The sequence below is a fragment of the Falco naumanni genome, chromosome 11, assembly GCF_017639655.2.
Source record: "Falco naumanni isolate bFalNau1 chromosome 11, bFalNau1.pat, whole genome shotgun sequence".
Taxonomy (NCBI): Eukaryota; Metazoa; Chordata; class Aves; order Falconiformes; family Falconidae; genus Falco; species Falco naumanni.
Genome location: NC_054064.1, coordinates 22,626,571 through 22,649,892, shown reverse-complemented (window position 1 = coordinate 22,649,892; position 23,322 = coordinate 22,626,571). Strand labels below are relative to the sequence as shown.

Here is a 23,322-nt window from a genome sequence, read left to right as displayed (position 1 = left end):
GGGACAGGATTCCGAAGAGTGCCCACCACAGCAGCAGACCGTTGGGGCCCCACATCCTATTCCCTGGTGCCATCAAGGGGGAAGAGCTGGGTCTCCACCTCCCCTCCTCTGGACCCAGCTGCCTGTTGCACCATGTTTATTGTCTGTAAGGCAGAGCTGACACCGTCAAAGGGCTACCACAGAGCTGGCGGCCGTGCACAACCAACGCTGTCCCTTGTTCCTTTTGCACCCACCGGGGTGGCCCTGTCCCACATCCCACGCCGGCAGCGATGCTCACAGCCCCGCTGGCACCACTTCAGGCCCAGAGCACACTGAGAGCCTCAGGGCAGGCAGCTGCCGGGTCACTGCTTCTTCCCTCATTCCAAAGCTTGGGCATTTGTGTCTGTGGGTGCAGGTGGCAGCACCCAGGCTTCTGAGGGAGACCCTCTCCTGCCCACTCTGTTGCAAACATCCTGCTGCTGCTTGTCCTTGGGGGCCATCCCGGCATGTCCCCCAGTAGCGTGGGGCCATTTCAGTGGCTGTTGGCATGCCAGCGTGGCCAGCACATGCTGGGGGGGCAGCCAGCGAGGGGATGGCACAGTCCTGCTGCAGGGAAGGCAGTTTGGGAAAGGGCACTGGCATTTTGTTGCTCAGCCTCAGAGGGGGACGGGCAGCCCCTTGTCCCCACAGCACTGTCCCAGCAGGCTGGGGCCAGCGTTGCCCCTCTGTGCGGTGCCAGCGCAGCCTCACGCTTCTTCAGCGGTGGCATCGATCCCTGCGTAGGTGAAGTTCTCGAACAGGGCCATGTTCACGTAGGCCTGTGGGGGAACCCCAGTCAGAAGCCAGTTGTAAACACTGTCCCCATCTATCTCCCATCCCCACCGGCACATTTGTGGGTGCTGTGCTCTGGAGGGAGACAACGGGGCTCCCCACACCCAAAACGTGATGCTGGGGTTACTCCCAAACATGCTGGGGTCACACAGGTTCTGCTGCTGGATGTCCCCCTGCCCCGAGCCCCCCCGCATTTGGACATACCCTGCGCAGGGTGGGCATCGCTCCCACTGAGCTGCTGTCACTCACCTTCCTGGCCTCCAGCATGCGGATGAGCTGCATGGAGATCTGGGCGAAGGGTGGGCGCTCGTAGGGACGGTCACGCCAGCACTGCCGCATCAGCTCGTACCTGGGGGCAGAGAGCCGGCAGTGGCTCAGCATGCACAGGGCGGGGAGAGGGGCCAGAAAAGTTGTTTGTGGGAGATGGGGGCAAGCAGGCAGGAAACTAAAGCCCAGAAAGGGTGTTTGAGGTGTGGGACCCCAGGTCAACCCCCAGCCACAGTGCAGAGGGGAACCAGGCAAGAGCTACTGCAAGCCGGTTGGAACCCTGTGGGGCAGTGGGAATTGATGTGGGTGGGAAGTAGTAGGGAAGATGTAGGTGCCACCATCAGCTGGGGCTCTGCCCACTTACACTTCATCATCACAGTTGCGTGGCTTCTCCATGCGGTAGCCCTGGGGCAGCTTCTCATAGAGCTCAGCGCACGTCATCCCGCAGTATGGTGTCCCTCCTGCAGCCAGAGACACACAGCTGGTTGTGACAGGGGTGGTACCCAGGGTGTCCCCTCTGGGGCTGCAGGAGGACCAGATCTGCAGGGACCTGAGTGGAGGCAAGGGACACAGAAGAGCCTTACCCAAGCTGACGATCTCCCAGAGCAGGACACCGAATGACCACCTGAAAGGGCAGGAGCCGAGGCTGTGATGGAGCCCTCAGCCATGCCCCGCTGATGGGCATGGGACAAAGCAGAGGGAGAAGTGGGCAGCCAGGGCTTGGGCCAAGCCAGCAGCTCCCCAGGGAGATGCATCAGCATCACCTCCTGCCCTTGCAGCACCCAGAGCAAAAGCATTACTGCACTGACCACCCTGGAGAGGGATGGAGGTGGCCATGGTGATGCCCCAGCCCCAGTGCCCCTGCCTGCAGGACTTACACATCGCTCTTGGTGGTGTACACGCTGTAGTTCAGGGACTCGATGGCCATCCAGCGAACCGGCAAGCGGCCCTGGGGAAACAGAGAGGGACTGTCAGGGGAGTGGGGGTGCCCCGTGGATAGACGGCAGCTGTGACCCAGCTGGTCCCGGCATAACGGGTTGTTCCTGCTGATGGCGAGGGTCCCGCCCACCGCATTGGTGCAGACCCCATGGAGATGCTTTGCTCCTGCCTCACCATCGTCTTCTTCACGTAGACCTCCTCCCCTCTGGAGAGGCCGAAGTCAGCAATCTTGGAGGCCAGGTTTTCTCCCACCAGGATATTCCTGGCTGCCAGGTCCCTGTGAATGAACTGAGAAAGGCCAGCAGTCAGCAGGAGCCACACATTCCCTTCTGCTGGCCACAGGAGTCTCATGCCCTGATGAGGAGTCCCCAGGCCCCAGGGGAAGGATGCTCTGAGGGGCTTGCTGGGGTTGTACCTGCTTCTCACTCAGGTACTGCATCCCCTTGGCCACATCCGAAGCAAACTGGAGGAGCTGCTGGGAGGTGAGCGTGGAGGCGGTGCCATGCTCTTTGGCAAAGGCCGGGTCTGTCTCCAAGACTCGGCTTTTGCGGAGGAAGTCGAGGAGGTTTCCGTAGGGAGCATACTCAATGGCGATGTACAGGTAGCCTGGGGGGAAGAAGGAGGTTGGGCTCATGGGGCTCTCCCCAGCAAAGAGGAATACACAGCTGGGCAGGGGCCATGGGGCTGGAGAGTGAGGAGAGGGAGACAGCCCTCACCTTTGTTCTCACAGGCACCCAGCAAGTTGATGATGTTGGGGTGATGGCCCAGTTTGCACAGCACCTCCAGCTCCCCGGCAAAGTCACGATGGTCATTCTCCGAAGCAAACTCTGGAAGCAAAGAAGGGATGGACACCTCAGTCCTACAATAAAGGCCCTTCCTCTGGCTCTTGCCCCTCCTCAGACCCGAGCGTGGCCCAGGATGCAGCTGCATCCCCCGTCCTACCCTGACTGCCTCCCCTCAGGCTCACCTTTCAGCATCTTGATGGCTGCGTTCATTTTCAGGCCATCCTTTTTGATCATGGCCCTAATGACCTGCCCAAAGTTGCCCTCCCCGATCATGTCCTCAAACTTGATGTCTTCCCACTCCAGGATGGGGTAGCTGAGGGGCTCGGGCTGTGGCTTGGGCCGGCGTGTCAGTGTCAGGGTTCCTGAGTTGAACTGCAGGATGGTCTCTTCCCCCTGGCAGATGGGAGCAGGTGAGGTTAGAGGCACCGGGCACCCCTCTGCCCGCGCGGCAGTCCCGGCAGGGCAGGTGTCGTGGGCAAGGGCGGGCTCCGCACCCTCTCTGCGTGGAAGTGAGGTCTGGCTGCATCTGGACTGGAGGCTACGGAGCGTGACCTGGATCGGGCTGGGACGTGGGGAGCTGGGGACACGGTCCTGGTGGGGCAGGCGGCACTCACCGAGCCAGACTGGTACGTAAAGGTGCGGCGCCGGTGGAAAAAATTCTTCTTGATGAGGAAAAGTGCCAGAAGGGCAAAGAGGATGGTGAGGCAGGTGACGGACACGGAGCCAACGATGGCCAAGAGCAGCTGCTGGTCTATTCCTGCCTGCTCGGTGCTCTGGCTGCCCAGGCTGGGGGGCACGCTCAGCGCTCCTGTCAAAAGGAGGGACGGAGGGTCGTGGTCCGTGTCTGAGTCCTGCCCAGGCTGCATGGGTGGCCAAGCACCAAGACAGCAGCCCTCTCCCAGCACCCTGGGACCCCATGAAGACACCACAACCACATCCTGAGCTCCTGGTGCCATGGTGGCACAGTGATGACGGTGTCACTGCCGGGGCCTGCCACCAAACCTGCCAGTTTCTGGACCTCCAACCAGCTCTGGGTCCAACCACCAGCTCCTCCCGTGCCATCTCTGCCCTGTTCCTCTAGCCCCTCATGTACTGCATCACCCTCTGGTTAAGGCACAGGCTCTCTGTGGGTGCCGTGCTGTCACCATGCCACCCCTGCCCCATCAGGACTAGGAGGAGCAGGATTTCTAAAGGTGCCCACAAGTGGTGTGGGCTTGGGCTGCTGCTTCAGAGCCACTCTCGGAGATTACAATGAGCTCCCTGGTCACTCTTTGCTGACCCAGATGCTGAGCCCAAGCTCTAGCAAAGCCATGTGGCCCCTGCCTGCTGGGACACCTCTCTTACCATCCCCCAGGGTCTTGGCTTTCACGGGCTGACTCCATTCTCCCGGGACATGGGAGTTGGCACGGACGCGAAACTGGTAGCTGGTGCTGGCGTTGAGGCCCCCAACGATCTTGGTGGTCTCGGCACCATTGTCAGTGTCGATCCACTGGGGCTCACTGGTGCCCCCCACCTGCTGCAGCTCCACAATGTACTTGGTGATGCCCCCGTTGGGGTACTCGGGGACCTGCCAGGACAGCCTGATGGCGGTGTCAGACACAGACTCTGCTGAGAGCAACCGTGGGGAGGAGGGCCCTGGGACAAGGAGAGGAGAGTGTCAGTCCCGGGACGGGGCTCCTGGCACTGCAGGGGCTGAATGCTGCAGTGAAGACCAGACCTCGTGGATGACAATGGCAACCAAAGCTGTGCCAGGTTTGAGGAACCCCCAGCCCCTGCTTGGAGGAGTTGCGGGAGGAGGTGGAGCTGCTCTCCAGGTACAACAGTGGGGCAGGACTGTACTCCCAAATGCTCCCAGCCTCAGGGACTGCCAAGCTAGATGTCTGTATTGACTAACCCTTGGGATATTTTATTTCTTCAACCCTCCCTCACACACAGTGCTCCCACTGCCTTCTCTGAGCCTTCTCCAGCCTGCCCACATTCATAACCCCAAATCCCACAAAGCTCCTACAAGCACCGAGCGGAGAAAACCTCACATCCTCCAAGCCTGACACCCACCAGCCCTCCCAACATGTGCCAGCTGCCACTGAGCCTCACTGAAAGCCTCATGCACTCCTTCCCCCTTGGCTGCCAGAAAGGTTGGTCAGGCTGGTGCTCCACCTCCCCACGGTCTTCCACCTACATGGGGGGCTGTGTGCATGTGTGCTTGTGCCCACAGGAGGGACCTCAGGTCTCCCCAAGCCCTAGTGACCATACAGCAAAATTACCAGGCAGCAAAGTTAAAGCAAACCCAAGGGAAATAGTTTTTTCATGCAGAGTACAATTAGGTTGTTGCTACAATGTCTTGTAAATGCTGCAAGTATAGACAGGTCCATCAGGGTTGGGCAAGGGTGTGGAGGATGGATCTGTTTGTGAGCATCAGTAGTGATAGTCTGATGAATGTTATGTTCAGCTTGGGATGTTTCTCAGCTGCTTGGCGCTGGAGGGTGTGGGGTCTAGTGGGGAAAGGAGGACCCATTTTCCCCCAAGCAGCTGTTCATGCTCTATCAGAGATGGCATACAGGAGCAGCCAGACCTGAGGATGGCCGCTGTTAAAATTATAACTGATTTACCACTGCAATTCCGTGTGATAAATCCCTGTGTTCTGCTGGACTCACCTTTGCTGTTGATCATGACCTTGTAGAGGTCGGAGGGGGGCCCCAAGCTGGTGCAGTGGTATACCAGCACCTCCAGCCCATACTCCTTGTTGAACTCCAGGCCCTCGATGCGGGCAGAAAGCACAGAAATGGATGTGATGTTTTTGTCAGACACCAGCCGCCTTGCAGAGTCAAGGAGGCGGACGATGAACCCATGTGCCGGCTCATAGTTACTTGGCAATTTCCAGTTGACGTGAAGTGTGTTTTTATCCTCTATGGACCAGCCTTCAATCACAGGCTTGACTGTGGGCTCTGCAAACAAAAATGCAGCAAAACGTCATGGCGCATCAGTCCCAGGGCTTTGCAGACACTGTGGATCGCAGGGTTAGGGGTAGGATCAGCATTAGGGTCAGAGTCAGGGTCTGGCTGGGGAAGATGGAGGCTCACCAAGGCACCCAGTCACCATGACGGCCTCGGGCCCTTTGCTGCCCTCCCCACCATCCCCTGGGCGGCTCAGCTGCACCTTGACAATGTAGGCGGTCACTGGCCGGAGGTTCATGACGGTGATGTTCTCACTGTTGTCAACTGTTGGCCAAGATGACGACATGTCAAAGACACACCCATGACCTGCCCTCCTTGGTGTCACCATGGGGGTCCCAGGACGGAGTCCTCTGCCCACCCCCCAGACCTCCAATGGCTGGGGCAGCTGTCCCCTCCCACCCAGGTCATACCTGTGCCCCCACCCCCCAGCAGACACATACCCACAATGGATGACCATGCTGAAGTGTCATCCTTGGGCTTGTAGAGCAGCTTGATGGAGATGATGGGCCCATCACCAGAGAAGCAGTCCACTGGTGACACCACGAGCTGGCGGCTCTGCTTGGCCAGCAGCCGGGGGGGACTCAGGGGCGCTGGCGGCACTTGAGGGGGAAGGAGGGAATGATACCAGTGGGACTGGGAGCAACAAGGAGCAGAGTGTGGGTACATCCACCACCTCTTAGCTCCTTCCAACTTTGTCAGGGAAGTCTTTTATCATGACCAAAACTTGCCTGCTGGCACTGCGGTGCATGACGGGTGGCACCCAGTCCAGTGCAGGGGTTCTGGCATTGCCACACCATGCTGTCGGCCTCCCCCAGCAACCCTGATTTGTCCCACTTATGCCGCTGCCCTTTTCTCACCTCGGATATTGACCTTGACTTTCCGGCTGTCCTGGCCCCCAGTCGTGGAGACGCGGCACTCCCAGAGCCCCGTGTCTGCCTTCGTCAGGCGCTGCACCTGAAACTCACAGGTGATCTGCCCCGGCTCGATGATGGCTTTGATGAGCTGCAGGCACAGAGGGTGCCGTCAGCTCCCTGGCTCTGTCCCCTGGCTCCCTGCACCAGCCTGAAGCTGCCCAGCAGCCCGGTGGGGAGATGGGTGCTTTTCCAGGAGCTGGAAAGATGGGGACCGTGGTGGGGCAAGGGCACAGGGGTGGTACCTTGAGTACAGTGCCATCAGCCTTGCGCAGCTCCACGCTGTCGCTGGTAGGCAGTGGGTTGCCAGTGGCCACGCAGCTGACGACAGGCTCTGAGCCCAGGTTGAACTCAAGCTCTGAGGCCAGTTGTATGATCTGGGGGAACCGGTCTGGCACACAGATATCGGCATTAGGGCTGGCCCCACTCCTCACCAGGCACAAGAGAGGCTGGCACCTTTCCCCGGTCCTGCCCACAGCCAGACCCTGGTGCCAGGGGGCTGGTGCCAGACGCTGTGGTCCAGCCCTGATCCCCACCCATGTGCCAGGCTCAGCAACATTCTCGGCATGGCCAGCCCCGGGGGACCAAATCAGATGCCCCCCTTGCAACATCCTGGTTTCCGTGGGGTTGGGGGTTATTTCTGCAGGCAACGGGGGGCTGGTGAGGCCAGCAGCTGATGGCCCCCCCAGTCACCGGTGAGGAAGAAGCTGGAGCCCACCCGAGGGTGGGGGACAGAAACCCACCACAGCCCTGCGCCAGCCTCACCTGACTTCTCACAGTGTTGCCCGTGCCAGCCTGCCGGGCAGACACAGCCACTGAAACGGTTACAGCTGCCTCCATTTCGGCAGGCGCACCTCAGGGCGCAGTCAGGGCCGTAGTATCCCAGGGGACAGGCTGTGGGAAGAGGAGAGCTCACTGCTACCCGCGGCCGTGGTGCAGAACCGTGGAGGCAGCACCGCTCAGCCCGTGCCAACTCTCGGCTGGGAGATGTTTGCACAGGTGCTGCTGCCGCTGCAGAGCAGAGCAGAGCCAGGCCCCAAAGGAAGCCCAGGCTGGATGGATCAACTGATGGATGCCCACATCCCTGTACCTTGGCTGCAGCGAGAGCCGCTCCAGCCTGAGGCGCAGGAGCAGCCGTAGGGGTCCGGCAGGCAGAAGCTCAGTCCCCTGCAGCCCTGGTCTCTCTGGCACGTCTCCTGGCAGTTGCGGCCAAACTGGCCTTCCCGGCAGGCTGGAAAAACAAGTGTGGTCTGCCCTCACCTGCCGTTCACCCATGTGCTGTTCGTGCACAGCACAGCACCGGCTCGGGTGTCCCAAGCTGCGTATCTCCACCCGGAGCAGACACAGGAGCCGTGTCCTGCTGAGAAGGTGGATGGTCCAGCCCTGCTCCCGAAACAGGGCCCACTGTGGTCAGGGATGCACTGGTGCAGCGGGGCCACCACGCGTGTCCTGGGCGCAGCTCCCACCGCTGGGCAGCCCAGCACCTACCTCGCTCACAGCGGGTGCCCATGAACCCGGGAGGGCAGACACATTCACCAGCATGGTCATGGCAGATGCCACCATTCAGACAGTCGGGACAGTCCTTCTCACAGGATGGTCCCCATTTCTTTGCGGGGCAGGCTGCGGGGAGAGCAGAGGGGGCACAGGGTGACACCAGGCTGGAAGGCAGGGTACAGCTGCCTGTCTCCACGTCCTGGGGAGCCAGGACCTTGCTGACCTCTCACGATCAGGCGGTAGAAGGCACTCCACAGAGGGCTGTCCCCCATGAATGTGGCGCTGTAGACACCGTTTTCGCTCACGCTGACGTTGGGGAGTGTCAGGATGACGAGGTCGCCTCGCACCTCGCCCCGGTCCGTGGTCTGGTAGTAGGTGCCTGCAAGGGGGTAGGGGGTGACCTGGGGCCACCTCCACACCTCCAGGACAGGCACCAGGCACTGGCTGGGAGCAGCGCCAGCCCTGTGCCTGCTCTTGGGGTCACTTGCCATTTCTTTTCCACATAACGTCTGTCTCCTTCCTCTTGAGGACCCTGGCAGAGAAGGTGGCTGGCTCGCCGACGTTCACAGATTGCGTGGCCTTCACTGGGAAGAGGTGGGCTGCAGAGGAGGACGAGCAAGCGGAGCAGTCATTGCCCCCAGGGCGCTCACACCCAAGGGCAGCGCCCGCACCCCCAGACCTGCCACCCCAAAACACAGCCCTGGCGCAGCTCAGTACTCGCCACACATTTCGGCTGGCACACCCTGACATGCCAGCCCCCCTGCCCCGTGTGGGAGCTGGGACCTCCCTGAGCCCCTGCAGGGACCCTCCATCCCCCACAGGCACACACCAAGGTCTGGGACGGGACACCCTGCCTGACGGCCAGCCAGCCCCAGCCGGGTGCGGGATGCCAGTGGCAGCAGCCTGGGGAAGTGACAGCTGGGACAAATCCACACGGTGCCCCCGGCCGGCTGCTGGCTCGGGAGGGAGCGGGGAAGCAGGGCTGCACTCCAGCCCACAGCACCAGTGGCCCTCTCATGGCTGCTTCCCAGCTTTCCCAGGGGCTGCGGCATGCAGCAGCAGTGAACTCCCAGCGCATTAACATGAGTCACCCGGAGCCCAGCTCCGAGCACAAACGGGGCCTGGGAAACCAAGCCCTGGGTGTGCCAGGACAGACACAAAAGATGGCACAGACGGGCGCTGCTCTCGGAGCCTGCCAGCACGCCGGCTTGCACCCACTAAAAGCAGCCATGCTGGGTTGGAGCTGAGGCACATCCAGCCCCAGCGTGGCCGGGGGCCAGGAGGGAGGTGGCACACGTCGCAGGCACCCGGGGAAGGGCAACACGGGTCCCGCGTCCTAGTAATTCCACAGAATCGCCTCCCCGCCTATCCCTTTAGTTGGGATCTTTCCACCATGGACTTTGCAGTCCCTTATAAAGGGCGCACAGGTGTGGGCCCCATTCTGTCTCGCTTCATCTCACTCACTGCAGTGAGAGCCTGACACGTCCCCTGGGATCCTCAAACACAGTGCTTTGCATTTACCTACACTGAATTTTATCCGTCACTCCATCACTGCTCAGCAGCATCTGCAGCCCCCCGCAAGGGCTCATCCATCTCCCCGGCTCTCCTGGCAGTACGGGGACAGCAGCTGGCCTGGCCACTTGTTCCGCTGTTTGTAAGCACAACTGGTGGCACAGGTCCCCTCAGAGACCCCATGCCATGCCGGTGGGGACTTCCCCGTGTCACGAGAACAACAAATTAACTCTTATTCTCGCTCCCTTTCTTTTAGTCAGTTATTTACCCATGCCACCCCCTGGGTGCAGAGTTGCTCCCAAAGAGTCTTTGAAAGGGAATTTTCCCAGTTTTCTCCAGGAACCCGAGCAGACAGTGTCAACTGGGTCATCCACAGCATCCTCACTGCTGCTACCCCAGAGACCCTCCCTCTGCAAACTCAGCTGCCTCTTTCTCAGGGATCACATAACCACAATTTCTGCCCTTTATTACAGTTTCTGCTAATTTGCCTGGTCCCAATTTGGGTTTACAGGCCTGTAACTCCCTACCCAGAAAGCTTTTAGGAAAGGCTGGCGTCCCAGGAGCAGCCTTGCCACCCACCCTCCACTCATGCCCCACAGGCAGCGGTGCAGCCCTGCTCACGGCAAGCCTGGCCTGGCCATGCCGCGCTGCTCCATCTACCTGCCTCCTGCTACCAGTGCTGGCATCTTAGACAGATCTCCCAGCAAGTTTTCCCAACTTCTCTATTGTGCACATGGATGCAAACCCAAAATTATTTTGGTTTTCTGCAACTGTTTTTCTGGGCATCTTTCTGCTCTGGGTATTGTAAAAAATAGTTTATTGCCAGATTTAAACCCTTCTGAAAATTGCTTCTCAGGATCTTTTTGATCTGCTTTACTTTGTACAGAAAAATTTCCAAGGTTTATCATCCTTCCTATGTTCTTCTTCATGCATGACCTTTCAGGAGATGCCAACTTTCCTCTGACAGCATTCCCCACCCGCTGTTTCATCACCTAGCCTGCTTTGGTGCACTCTTGGGCTTGACAGGAGAGACGATACGTGCCAAGCCTCCCCTGTGGGTTCTGTACCGAGCCCGCCCTCACCCTGCAAAGATGTAATTTCTTTGCTTACTTTTTCCTTTTCTCTTTTACTACTTCTCTAAATTAAACAGAGCAACAGCAGCTTGTTCGGCACTTGTAACTCCTGCAGGGGCTGGGATCCGGACACCGACCATCTCCTCCACAGTGCTTTTTTTGGCCTGGCTGTGTTGACCCAGGAGCAGGGGGCTGGCTGGGAACCCCCCTCCATGGGACACCCTGTCACGCCTATGGAGTCCCAGGGCTGTCACCTTCCTCTGTGACTTATATTCAGGTACATCTGGGGGTGCAGAGTCCCCTCTGTCCCCCACACTCTCTGCCGGTGCCTCTGCCTCCCTTCCTCGGCGCCTCAGTGCCGCTCTGCTTGCCCAGACCAGCAGGCTCCATTTCTGATAAGACTGCAGCCATTTCTGGGTTGAGCCTCTGGCCGAGGACACAGGCTGGTCCCTGCTCCTTGGGGGATGCTAGGACACCACCGGTAGCCTCTGTTCCCCAGCCTGGAGATGCTACAGCTGTGTGCTAAAGCTGTGTTTTAACACAAGCAGGGAAACTTTTATCTCCCACCTCTCATTCTCAGCAAAAGGTCAACTGCTTTAGCCAAAACTTTCTAAAAAAGAGCTAGAAAGCATCCTGAGGGAAACACCTATCACAAAAAATTTCAGTCCTAATAGTTTTGCAAAGTCTGAAGCACGGAGGGAGCAGAGGTTGCGGGGACAATGTGGGATAGTGCTGCCCCAGGTGGTATCCCTGCCACCGGCCAGACCTGGGGGGCCTTTCAGCTTATACGGCCCCAAATGGGAGCAGGACCAAGAGCCCAGTGCTGCCCTTGGCTGCAGCGCGCCCTGGCAGTGCCTCTCAGTGAGACCCCACTGCTAGAGCGACGACGTGCTGCTGTGGCATGGCTCTCACCAAGCGCCTGGGGAGGCTGCTGGAGATGTGCCCTGGTGCTACCTCCTCCCTGGGAGCCTGTGGTGGGGGCACAAGGCTGACACAGCTCCGATGGGCTGCCCCCCACCCCGGTTAATGATTTCCAGACCCCCCTGCCTCCTCCAAGGGTGGCCGACTTCCTCTTGGACCTTGCCCTGTTCCCGGGAACCCTTCCCAGCCCAGCGGGCTGCCTGCACTGCTGCCTGTCCCTGCACGCCTCCATGGAGCTCGGCCACACTACTCCAGCTGAACATCCCTCCCCACTCCATCCCACCGGTTCTAGTGGACCCCAAACCTAGCCAGTGGGTCACAGCCATCCCCCCACCATGCTGGATGGCACTGGGACTGCAAAGCCCAGGGCAGGAAGCTCCCCCATGGACCCAGCTAGCAGGCGGGGGGCTGCCTGCTGCCCCCCCAGCGACTCACCATTGTGGCTGTTGTGCACATAGACCACCTGTGCCTGCTCGGTTGGGGTGCGCCCCAGGCAGTAGAGGATCCCCACCAGGTCAGCCATGGAGAAGCCCCTGGCCTGGACATGGTTGCTGCGGTTGCGGTAGTTTTGGAAGCCTGTCTTGGGGTGTGTCATCACTATCTTGTTCTCCCGCTCGATCTGCAGGTAGCTCACGTCCCGCTCCCCCATGACGCAGGAGAGGAAGAAGTCGGAGTGGGACAGGCTCCGCACGTTGGCTATCAGGGTGATGTCCAGGATGGCCCCTGGGGTGGGAGAGCACGAGGGCATGTCATGGCTGGACAAGGGCACGGCCATCACAGCCCTGCCTCAGGGCCAGACCCCATCACCCAGATGCCACCCCCTTTCCAGGACATTTTTGCCACCCCCAGCCCAGGAGAGGCACAGCCAAGTCAGGCGCAGATCCATCAGGATGACGCAGTGGACATTTCCACTCTCCTTTTGGAGATTTCCCTGGGCTCAGCCCCCTGCCATGAGCCAAGCGTTCAGCAAGACGGGGGTCTTGGGGCCCCTCTCCTCCCACAAGCTGCCCACACCCCGGCCCTGTGCTGGGAGAGGCAGGCAGGGGAGGGCACTGCTGGCCTCTGAGGTCTCCAGATGGCTGATCACAAAGGGATGTTTCTTCCCTCCAAACCCTGCTCAGCGCTACTGAGCTCCCACAGATGCCTCGTCCCACCAAGCCTCCCTGGGGCAGGGGCTGCTCCCCGGGGCAGAGGGAAAGGGGCGATTTACCTGCCAACCATGGGAGGAGAAGTAGAAGATAAACCTGGAGTCCCATGTCCTTGGAGCGTGTCCCAAATCTGGCAGAGGTCAGAAGATCCCCAGCATGTCCCAGCCACGGGTGTCAGAGCTGGAGGCTGCGGCTGCCTAGGGGCTCCACGTGAGCGGCAGCTCAGGACCCCTGCTCCCTGCCCATGGCCCCCACCTCGCCTGCACCCTGCTGCTTGGCGTCTGGGGCAGCTGGGACCACCTCCTCTGGCACATAGCCTGGGCACAGCGAGGAAGATGCCCCCGTCTCCACTTGCTCAATCACCACCTGGTTGCTCAGGAGCAGGGCTTGGTGGCGAAGAGGCCACTGATGTCCCCTGCCGGGTGGCAGCTCTTCCAGGGAGCAAGCACCTACCCCTCCAGGGCTAGGATTGCACGCTCAGGGCTCCCCAAGCCATGCTGAGCCCCCAGCCCAGCGGGAGGTGCCCCGACCCCCCTCCCTGCCCGCTGTGCAGAAGGTCTCATGCCCCAGCCCGCCTGGGTGGCAGCATCCCTGTCCCCTCGGTGCAGCCCCGGGGCTGATGGCTGTGGGAAGGGCTCTCTGGAGCAGGGAAAGGAAAGGGGCCAAGGGGCTGCGGCTGGCGGCGGCGTCGGAGCCAAATCCTGTTTCCCATGCGGCGTTTCCTGCTCTCCACCCATTGTTTGGAGACGGCCCTGACTCCAGGAGCTGGCGGGAGCTGCCTTGCACAGGCCGACCCCCGGCGAGCGGCGTGCAGCAATGCTGAGGCCGTACACACCTCGTGACACCTTGGCCTCCTGCCGCCACGAGCCAGGGTGCTGAGGCACGGCCCCACCTGGGCTGTTATGCCGGGGCTGGACTCATGCCTGCAGTGGCCTGTCGCGGGGCCGCTGCCTGGGTTGAAAGGAGCTGAGGGGGAGCACAGGCAGGACGACGAAAAGCTGGCGTGGGAGGGCAGCCACTGCCGGGGGCAGAAAACCCTCCATGGTGCAGTAAACATGTCTGGGAGGAAGCGGGACGCAGCAGAAACCCTGGCCTTCCCTGAGTGCTTTCCCACGCACAGCGTCAGCGGGGGCAGTGGCACAGGGATGGCAGGGCATGGCCCTGCTGCCCCCCCAGCCCCAGGGGGTCCCACACCCACCCTCCTGCAAGGCTGCCCCTGGCCTCCAGTGGGATCTGGGCTCTTTGCCTGGCAACTGAAAGGCATTCCCCAGGAAATCACGGTAAGCTTCACCTGCCAAACCTCACTCTGCTCCACAAATCGAACTGTTCCCACGTGAAAGCCAGGGCTGCTGGGGAGTGAGCTTCATGTTTTGGTGTGTCCCGAGCCCATGTTGTATCCGGCCAAAAATCTAAAGCACACATGGAGAGGAAGGGGAAATCCATTCATCACTTCCGACTATTTACAGCGCGCTCCGGGGCCGCGCGGTGCCCACAGTGTGCCGAGGGAGCGATGGCAGCAGGCAGGGGCTCCTCCAGCACAGCCACCCCGCAACAGGAGGGATGGAGAGGACTGAAAAAGTTGGACACCAAATGCAGCTGCCCCCATTTGCCTGGAACACTAAGCACAACGCTTTGCCATGGGCTGTGCATAGACGAGGGGCTATTTTTCGGGAGACACCTGGGGCACTTGCGGCACAACCATAATGTAGATGTGGAGCGCAAGGCCGTCCTGCAGTGGGACATGCAAAGGCTGGGCAGCAGAGGCTGGTCCCTCCTGCCACGAGTGCCCTCCCGGGGAACCCCACATCCCCATTTGCCTGGCAAACCCCAAGCACATTTGCAAGTGCATTGAGTCACGGAGTCATCCGTGCACTCAGCACAGCTGTGGGAAGGGGATGGATACACCAATGGATAAATAAATGGCTTCTTCCCCTGGGTGACTGGCTGTAGAGGCCAGTCATGCTCAGAACCATAATTGCCATTGTGCCACCAGGTGCTTACACATGCTGCGCTTGGAGAAGCAACTTGTTCTGTGCTCTGCCAGCGCACATGAGTTATGATGCACTCTGAAATGTCCTCTGACACGAGGATCCATTTGAGGACAGGATTATGTAGACAGAACAAACATGCTTTATGGGAAGGCTTTGCAACTGCGGGCCCTGCAGTGTGCTCCTCCAGGGAGCAGAGCATGGCTCCTCATACTGCCCTAGGGGAAACGGCGCATTGCTTTGCTCTTTCAGGGAATGGGAGACATTTGGGGTCAGCTCTTCACACCAGGTGATGCTCAGGAGATCTCAGTGGTCCGTCAAAGGATCTGACCCAAGCTGATTTGTCCCTTTCCACTTTTTCTAGGAACACCTGGATAAGACGTGTCTATCTGTGCAGATCCCTTGAGTTGGCAGCAGAGTAGGAAAGAAAGCTTGCTGGGAGGTTTTGTGGGGAGACCCAAGCAGGACCCTACAGCTCCCATTTAACCTTACTATCTCCGGAGGAGGAACAAGGGAGCTGGGTGCCGCTGAGCCCAGCCAAAGCAGCTTGCCACACTTGCTCTCCTGTAATACAGAAAGCGCCAGCTGCCCAACCCACAGCACACTGAAAGCACCTGAATTTCTGCTGAATTCACAGACCTCAACTTTTTTGCTGAATCACAACAGGCTAAAAAAAAAGAAAAGTGTGACAAAAATACCCCTTTTTGTTATCATTTGCACATTTTAATGCACGGCACCGTATGCCAGAAACCATAACGCACCGATACATTTCCTGATAGGAAACGCAAACGCCCTACAAATCCACCGATGGGCTGGGCTGCCTCAGCAACATTTTCTAGCCCTGCTTCTCCAGCTGTTTGTTTTGTTTTACGTGCACAGCGGCTCCCATGGAGGCCCTGCAAGGCTGGGTTAAGGGCTGCTGCTGCCAGACATAAGAGCAGCCCAGGAGCAGGGCGCTAGGCATCCCCAGCCTGCTTGCTCACATTGGCAGGGTGGCTGGGGAGCAGGCAGCTGCCTGACTGTGCTGGCATCCACCGTGCACTTGCAGGATGAAGGACAGGCTGCTGGGAAGCCCTTTCCCCGAGGAAAGGGTGGGACACGCGGCTGTGGAGGAGTCCCTTGGCAGCTGGGGGAAGCGGGGCCGCCCTGTCCCGGCTGCCGCTGGGGTGGAAACTGCAGGTCCGCAGTGCTCTTGTTGGCAGGCGCCTTCCTGATGCTGAGCAGGAGTGGGAATGGGGAGCAGGGAGCAGAGAGCTTGAGGCTCCCTCCTGCTGCAGCGGCAAAGGTGGGAGCGGGTGCTGCCAGCACCTCCCCTGCCCAGGCCGTGGGTCTGCCAGCCCTCACCACTCACCCGCTCCGGCATGAAGCGCATGGGCACAGGAGTGTGTCCTACCTGACCACGTGCCAGCAAACATCCACAAGATGCTGCTCTGACACGATTTCCCAGCTTTTCAGTGACTCTACAGCAGGGCTAGCAGAGGCCACTGCTGATGAGGTCTGGTGGGAGGCTCCCCCATCCTCAGGGACCTTCCCAGGAGCACCGGGTGCTGCTCAGGGAGGTCACTTTTTTATTAGTGACTCTCCAGTGCCGGAAAGCCAACACCGAGGAGCCACTGCCAGGCCCAGGGACCTGCCCATTTGCTGCACGTTTTAATCCCCTTCCACCTGAATCCCAGCAAGACTTATTCTCCTGCAGCAAACTTTCCTGCTGCCTCAGCCCCAGCTCCTCTGGCCGAGGCTTGCCCTGCCCTGGGTGCGTGGGGCCGGGGCACAGCACTGGGGCCGGTCTCGGCCGCTCCCCTCGAGCCCGGCCGCCTCATGGCGGATGGCACAGGGGTGCCCCCTCCCAGCCCCCCAGCCCCTCCTGGCGCTCTCTCCCACCAGGGTGCCTCCCGCGGCACCTCGCGGTCACCGGGCAGGTGCTGGCGGTCGGTGGTGGCCCAGGAGGCAGCAGGTGGGAGGTGGCGGGGCGCGGCAGTTAATGTGTAACCCACACCGCCACCTTTCACCCGCACGCCGGCCTCGGGCGGCAGCGGGGCCTCGGCGGCGGCCGCGCCGGCTCCCAGGTGCGGGTGGTCTGCGGGGCCGTGCGGCCGGGGCGCGGGGCTCGCTGGGGGCCCCGGGACGTGCAGCCGCGGCCACACCTCGCCCGGCACGGCCGGCTCCGCTGCCTTCCCAGCTTTCCCTGAGACTTGTTTTTCTGCCCGGCAGTTTCCTGGAGCCAAATGGCTCCTGCCTGCCTGCTCGGGATCTGCAGCCTCCTCGGCGCCTGGTCAGTGGTGATGGGACACCCCTGCAGCCTCGACCACCAGGTAGGGGGGCCAGGGGGGCTGCGGTGTGGGCAGCAGCCGGGGGCAGGCAGGGGCACCCCGCTCCGACACAGCCGGGGTGGCGGCAGCCTGCGCCTGCGGGGCAGCGGGCCCTGGCAGGCAGCTCCTGCTCCGCACCACGCCGGAGATGACGAGCAATGAAACCCTGCAGGAGCAAGCGGAGTTGACTGCGAGATGCGCTGTGCCAGTGGCCACTAGCCACTGGGGTGGCTCACCCACCGCTGGAGCCTGGCTGTCTCACTCCCAGCCCCGCAGCCCCTGACCATGTCAGGCTGTCCAGCCTGTCCACCGGCGCAGGGCAGGGCTGGCACGGCTTTGTCTGAGCCACGGCATGTCTGGCTCCGGGGGCCTCTTGGCTGCAGCCATAACACAGCCACCCATAAGGGGTGCATGGCGAGCAGCACCCAGGCACATCCCTGAGGGGCTCCCAACCCCTCACTCCCTTCTCCGGTGCGTGGTGGTGCAGTGACTGAAGCCAGGGTCAGGGCGACCATGGGGTCAGGATCCCTGAGCGCCTAGCGAGGAGCAGCAGGAAATGTAACTAATTCATCCCACCGGGACACGCACTGCAGCCTGCAGCTGGGCTGCGTGGAGGGGAGCCAGGGGGAGGCAGGAAAAGCGGCTGCTGTGGATGGCACAGGGCAGCGCTGCCCATCCAGCTCTCAGATACTCCCTCAAAAGGTTTGCACTGTTTTCCCCAGCCTCCCCGCGCCCAGCCCTCTTTGAGCTTGAGACAGGACCTGTGTGGTGCCCGCATGGGTTGGCTCCATTATAGCCCTGTCCTCGGCAGCCCAGGTTTATAAGTGCACATCTGTTCCTCTAGCAAGCTGGGACGGCAGGGCCGGATACAGGAGAATGAAAAGAGATGTGATCATGCGAGAGGCAAAGAAATGGAAAGGCCAGCTAGCTGGAAAGCAGCCAGCTGTAGAAACCTGGGACTATAGACCACAGTGAACTTCCAGCATGGCATCTCTGCCTGCGGGGCTCAAACACAGCAGGAGCCCGTGCCTGCCCAATCAAACCTAAACTGCTGACCTGCTCTCTGGCAGCTTCAGTTTGGGCAGCTGGCCCTTCCCCACATAAAGCCCAGGCAGAAGTAATACATGCTGGGGACTGCTCCTCAAAAGCAACGTGAATTTGGCCACCCTGTTTTTCAGGAAAGAAGTCCATCCATCTGGGTTGATCGACCCATCCAGCATATGCTGCTGGTCTTTTGGGGCAGCAAATGGTCCCTGGTCTGTTTTGTTTAGTAGTATAGCCACAGCCAGCCTGCACTAAGCTGCTGCTGCTTGTAGTGCCTCCTTAGAAATGCAGGAGGGCTGGAGGCATGGGTGCTATATCCTGCACGGGCCCTGGGGAGCAGCTCTTGACATGGGTGCCTGGTGCGGGTGCCCACCGCTCAGCAGCCCAGCTGCCTGCCTGCCTGCCGTCACAGCGGGCAGGGGTCTCGACCACTTCCCTGCCCCAGCTGGGAGGATGCCCCTGTATCATGCAAGAGCTCCCCAGGGGCTGGAGGTGGGGATCGGGGGAAGGAAGAGGAAGGCCTTCTGCAAGGTGACCCCATATGACAACTGCCCTGTAAGGGAGGACAAGAGGGTGACAACCTGGTCCCTCTGCACCCACCTTGTCTGTTTGGGTTTCCGTCCAGCTCCCTGTGCTCCTCCTTTACTCCTTCAGTTTGCTGCTCTCAGTCCTGGGCTGTCCTGCTCATCTTTGTCCATTTATCTTTGTCCACACCAAACCAGCAGCTCATGTGTTTTTTAAACTTGTGTCTTTGCTTTTTTAAACTCTGCAAGGATAATCAGTTAAGACATATGAATTTCTGGGGAGTCTCAGTGTAGAGGTCCTCTCCAGCACGGATAGTCTATCTCAGACAGCAGGTCTTTTCCCAGGGACGGGCTGACTGCAGCAGGAAGAGCCTCCTGCACTCTCCAAGTTCACTTCCAAGCAACATCACCAGTTTGGACCTCTCCTTCAACTCCTTGGTCATGCCCCGTCACAGGACTCTCTTGATGCATTTCCCTTCACTGCACTCCCTCAACCTCTCTAGCAATGCCCTGCTGGTGCTGAGCCCAGCAGTGTTCTCCAACCTTGAGGCACTGCGTCTGCTGGACCTGAGTAGCTGCAGCATTGCCTACCTCCACACGGACTCTTTCAAGGGCTTGGGAAACTTGCACACACTGCTCCTAAGAAACAACAGTCTGCAAGAGCTTGAGGTCCCTTTCTTCCTGCCGCTGAAGGCTCTTTTCCATCTGGACCTACAGCACAATGTGCTGGTCTCTGTGGATGCTTTGAGCCTGGAGCTGATGGAGGCAGTCCCACAGGTCCGGCTGGAAGGGAACCCCTGGGTCTGCAACTGCACCGCATACCCTCTGCAGCAGTGGCTGCAGCGCAGGCAAGGTGAGCAGATGGCAGTAGGTGGCAGGAGAGGTGCTGGGCAGGAGGAACCCTGGGTGCAGATGTCCCGCTCAATCCTTTCGCTCCAGCCCCCAGGCAGGCTCTCAAATGGTTCTCCACCCTTTCCCACCCTGTTGAGGGACAGCAAACTGAAAGGTGATGTCTCTGTTCCTTGCTTGCAGTTACATGCCAAAGATACCAAAGATTTCTAGGAATGACAGCAGGATAATGTAGCCACTTCTCTGGGAAAGGGGCTGCACATACACTTCAGCCCCTAAATTCACCTATATATATCTAAGTGGAGTGACCACATTTTCAAGAGCTGCTGAGCACCTGGCAGCTCTTCCAGTGGAGCTGGATCAGGCCAACCCTCTGAGCCCAGCTCCCAGGCAAGAGCAGTCCTGCGACAGTGGGGTTTCTATCAGTATCCATGACTTTGGCATTATCCAGTTAAAAAGAGCCTGCTCATCACAGTCACACATAGGTCAGGGAATCTTTTCTTTGGTTGTGCCTTACAATATCCTGAGGGCCAGCGAGGCTGCAGGGCAGAGCCAGGAGCACCTTGCAATGTGTCCCATTTAACCCAGGAGAAAGTGGGGATTGTCTTCTCTAAACTGGGGAGGGGATGGGCAAAGACCCCCCATCTCACTTTAGTCCGTGTGTCTCCCAGCTGCGCAGGTGACCTGCGCGTCGCCCCCGGGGCTGCGGGGCCGGGAGCTTGCTGCCCTGGATCCCCGGGACCTCGGCTGCCGGATGAAGCAGCGGTTTCCGCGGGGGGTCAGCACGGCGCAGCAGATCCCAGTGACCCACAGCAACAGTAAGTTGTGGAGCTGCAGCGGCCTCTGTAAGGTCTATCTCCCTCCTGCCCCTGCTACCCCAGAGGGGACCGCAGGCAGAGACCCCCTGCTCTGCCCCGCAGTCCCAGGTGCTCAGGCTGCCTGGCCACCGCTGGTGCAGGGGCTTGGTGGGAAGGGTGGCCTCCAGTGGTGGCTTGGTGGGGAGAGTGGCCACCACCTGGAGGTGTTTGCTGGCTTTGCAACAGAAAAGTTCGCAGATGCCACAAAGCACAGACGCCATGGTGATGGACACCAGTATCAGACAGCCGTCTGGCAGTTTTCCCCACAGTGTTCACACGCTCTGGTGAAGAGCATTTATATTGCTCCTAACGAAAGCAATCCGGCGCTGGCTGCATGCTGCAAGCACGCGTGTGGCTGGCTGCTGAGAAGCACCAGACACGCTGCAGGCTGAGCGGCCGTGCCCTGATGTGCCTTTCCTGTGCCGCAGCCACCACAGCACCTGCCGGGAAGGGGGGAAGGAGCTGGCCGTACCTGGTGGGCTTCCTGGTGGCAGCAATTGTCATCTCCATCCTGATTGCACTGGGTGCCAAATGCAAGCTCTTCCACAAGAACTTCGCCAGCTACCGCCACCGGCCGCTGCCCGAAACCAGCTCGATCGGAGGCAGCCCGATGGAGGATGGCAGCGGCTGGGACAGGGTCTCCTCAGGCCGGGGGGCCTGTGAGGGACACCCCGTGCCTGGTGCTGCCGACCTGCAAGCTGAGGATGATGATGGCTTCATTGAGGACAATTACATCCAGCCAAGTGAGCAGCTGCCAGGGGTAGAGGAGCGGGAGTCCCACCTCTCCATCTGAGCCTGCAGCCCAGCCACCACCACTGCAGCATTTGCTGTCCCCCCTGCCTCCATCCCCTTCCTGCCCTTTCCCACTTTCCCTTGGCTGTTGGCCCCACATGGCTGGGGGCAGGAGGAAAGGAGGGGAGAGAAGGGCTGCGAGTGGTGATGGAGGCTGAAGGCAGCCAGATCCACGGTGCCTCAGCATGAGGCAGGGACAATGGACCCTCTGCGGCTCTCCCAGCCCTGCTTGGATGCTGAAGATGAAGAGAATGTGCCTTTTGTGTCCAGGCAGCCTGGTGGGGTGGGAAGAGGTGACCGACCTTGTGCTTCCTACGGTATCTCAGGCACCAGCCCCACTGACCCACAAGACCAGACCCAGCCCTGCTCTGTCCCTCAATGTTGTGTCACTCCAGGGTGTGATTAAACATGATTTAACCCTGCTGCTGCCTGTGATGGTTTGTTGGGGCTATCCTAGCAGTGGTGCTGGGAGAAGACCCCCAGCCCATAGCTGTGGTGCAACTTCTTTTGCATGTGCTTTCAAGGACCATAAATGCATACGTTGCTAACCGCAGCGGTGAGAGGACAGGTCCGTGGCATAGAGTGCTCTTGTGCATCAAATCTGTCACCTGCTGTGGCACAGGCAGCCCTGGTGTGTCGTTGCAGGGTTTCTGTGCATATCTCTCCAGCGTTGCTTCCCGCCACGTCCCTTCTCTCTTTTCCCTCTCCAGCAGGACATGCTAGAAGGGCACTTACCTTTCCCATGTCAGCTCAACACAGCTGAGCAAACTTGGCAGCACTAGTTGTGGCGTCAGGCAGGCACGTGTGCTGGGGCGAGACAGCCCTGTCCCCTGGCACCCATTACAGAGTCCCATCTGTATCTCTACCCGTGGAGTTATACGCACATTATAATTTTTGCATTCCTGTCATCTTTGTGGTACGATAAACAGCACATGAGACATAGGTAACTGCAAGTTGTTTCTGCTGTAGCCGGTCATGCCTGTGCGGGTCATGCTGGAGTTAAAAGCAGAGAGCAGCAGTGGCATTCAGCTCCTTAGTAAGTGATTCACAAGACTGGTACCATCCAGCTGGGAAGATTTCCCAGGGCACAGCCTGGTCATTACCATCCCTGATAGCATGGGAATCTCTCTGTCATGCTTCCAAGCATGAAGGGACAGCATTTCTGCAGCCCTGCCGCACAGCTAACGTTCGAATCTCCTTCAAACCCCCATGTCACTGTAACTGCCTTTCTGTTTCCCTACACATTAAGCTATTTATAGAGCACAGTGTGTCCAAAAGTAAATAATACACATCAGAGAATGTAAACCAAAGGGGACGACTGGGTTAGGTGTTGGATAGGTGATACAGGCCAGTGACTTAAAGCACCTTCCAGAGAGGGAACGTGCCATTTGAAGCCATGAGGAGCAGGAGGAAAACCTGCTGGCTTGTTTCAGTGGTCAGCCAGTTTTCACTCTTCAATGCTGTATTTCTAAACCGACCTTTACTTTTGCAGTCACTGCCTCATGTTTTGCCTTCTGGGCTCATGTTAACAGTTACCTGTGAAATTGGAATATATGCTGTAATTTTTGGAAATTTACGATATCTTTCAGGTAAGATAGGAGACAAATCTGAGGGCTGGGAAAATGCATTTTAGTTATCTTTTGGAGGGTGTTTTCTGGGTTTTTCAATCACGTGAACTGCTAGATGCATTATTTTACTTTTGGTCTCAGCGATGTCTTAAAAGAGATTAAAAGAACAGCTGCCCAGGCTTATTTATCCAGGATCTTGCTGGCTCTTGTCCTGCAGTGCCTAGTGGTGGGTTGCTTGTCTCCTTTGACCATGCTGGGAGGCCCACCCATTTATTCTTTAACCGAGCAGATGTGGCTGTTTTTCTGGCATGCAGGGGGCCCAGGACCCATGGCCGCCCCTCTGACCCTTCTCCAGGCAGCCCCAGTGCAAGTGGGCAGGAGCCTGGCAGCTTGCATGGGGGGTAATGCATCTGGCTTGCAGAGCTGGGAGTACAAGGGCGTCAGAGGAGAAAAGGAGAAGCTTTTTCCAGGGGTGTCCCCCCAGGGAGCTGCTGGAAGGGCCGCGGTTGAGGCTGGTGGACGGGAGCAGCAGCAGGTATGCAGGCAGACTGGTTCCAGGCTTGTTGCAGGCAGTAGC

The 23,322-nt window shown here is 59.5% G+C and overlaps 2 protein-coding genes across 3 annotated transcripts; one reads left to right on the top strand and one right to left on the bottom strand.

Annotated features, from left to right (window-relative positions):
- Positions 1-121: 121 nt before the first annotated feature.
- On the bottom strand, positions 122-13,493 carry TIE1 (tyrosine kinase with immunoglobulin like and EGF like domains 1). Of its 2 annotated transcripts, none has more exons than XM_040610459.1 (23): positions 12,877-13,493; positions 12,102-12,389; positions 8,649-8,759; positions 8,384-8,539; positions 8,155-8,286; positions 7,757-7,897; positions 7,432-7,560; positions 6,912-7,057; positions 6,613-6,757; positions 6,196-6,354; positions 5,882-6,019; positions 5,456-5,746; positions 4,146-4,436; positions 3,296-3,609; positions 2,984-3,194; positions 2,733-2,843; positions 2,432-2,622; positions 2,191-2,304; positions 1,956-2,026; positions 1,662-1,702; positions 1,442-1,538; positions 1,060-1,159; positions 122-797 (listed from the first exon to the last, which is right to left on the bottom strand). In XM_040610459.1, the coding sequence occupies exons 1-23, from the start codon at positions 12,920-12,922 to the stop codon at positions 726-728; spliced, it is 3,495 nt and encodes a 1,164-aa protein (XP_040466393.1). In that variant the 5' UTR covers positions 12,923-13,493; the 3' UTR covers positions 122-725. The 2 variants fall into 2 exon arrangements, with proteins under 2 accessions (XP_040466393.1, XP_040466394.1); XM_040610460.1 differs by having other exon boundaries at positions 3,416-3,609; positions 12,877-13,490.
- A 3,308-nt stretch (positions 13,494-16,801) lies between these two features.
- On the top strand, positions 16,802-21,599 carry C11H1orf210 (chromosome 11 C1orf210 homolog). Its single transcript, XM_040611130.1, has 5 exons — positions 16,802-16,868; positions 17,014-17,114; positions 19,025-19,532; positions 20,200-20,346; positions 20,814-21,599. Exons 2-5 carry the CDS (start codon positions 17,028-17,030, stop codon positions 21,176-21,178), a joined length of 1,107 nt encoding a protein of 368 aa, XP_040467064.1. The 5' UTR covers positions 16,802-16,868; positions 17,014-17,027; the 3' UTR covers positions 21,179-21,599.
- Positions 21,600-23,322: the final 1,723 nt, after the last annotated feature.

Coding starts and splice junctions, on each gene's coding strand:
- TIE1 (XM_040610459.1), bottom strand. CDS start 12,922: ATGGGACTCCAGGTTTATCTTCTACTTCTCCTCCCATGGTTGGCAG. Junction 7,058..7,431: donor GCAACACTGTGAGAAGTCAG/GTGAGGCTGGCG, acceptor TCTGTGTGCCAG/ACCGGTTCCCCCAGATCATA. Junction 3,610..4,145: donor AGCCAAGACCCTGGGGGATG/GTAAGAGAGGTG, acceptor TCCTTTTGACAG/GAGCGCTGAGCGTGCCCCCC.
- C11H1orf210 (XM_040611130.1), top strand. CDS start 17,028: ATGGCTCCTGCCTGCCTGCTCGGGATCTGCAGCCTCCTCGGCGCCTGG. Junction 19,533..20,199: donor GTGGCTGCAGCGCAGGCAAG/GTGAGCAGATGG, acceptor TGTGTCTCCCAG/CTGCGCAGGTGACCTGCGCG. Junction 20,347..20,813: donor CCCAGTGACCCACAGCAACA/GTAAGTTGTGGA, acceptor CCTGTGCCGCAG/CCACCACAGCACCTGCCGGG.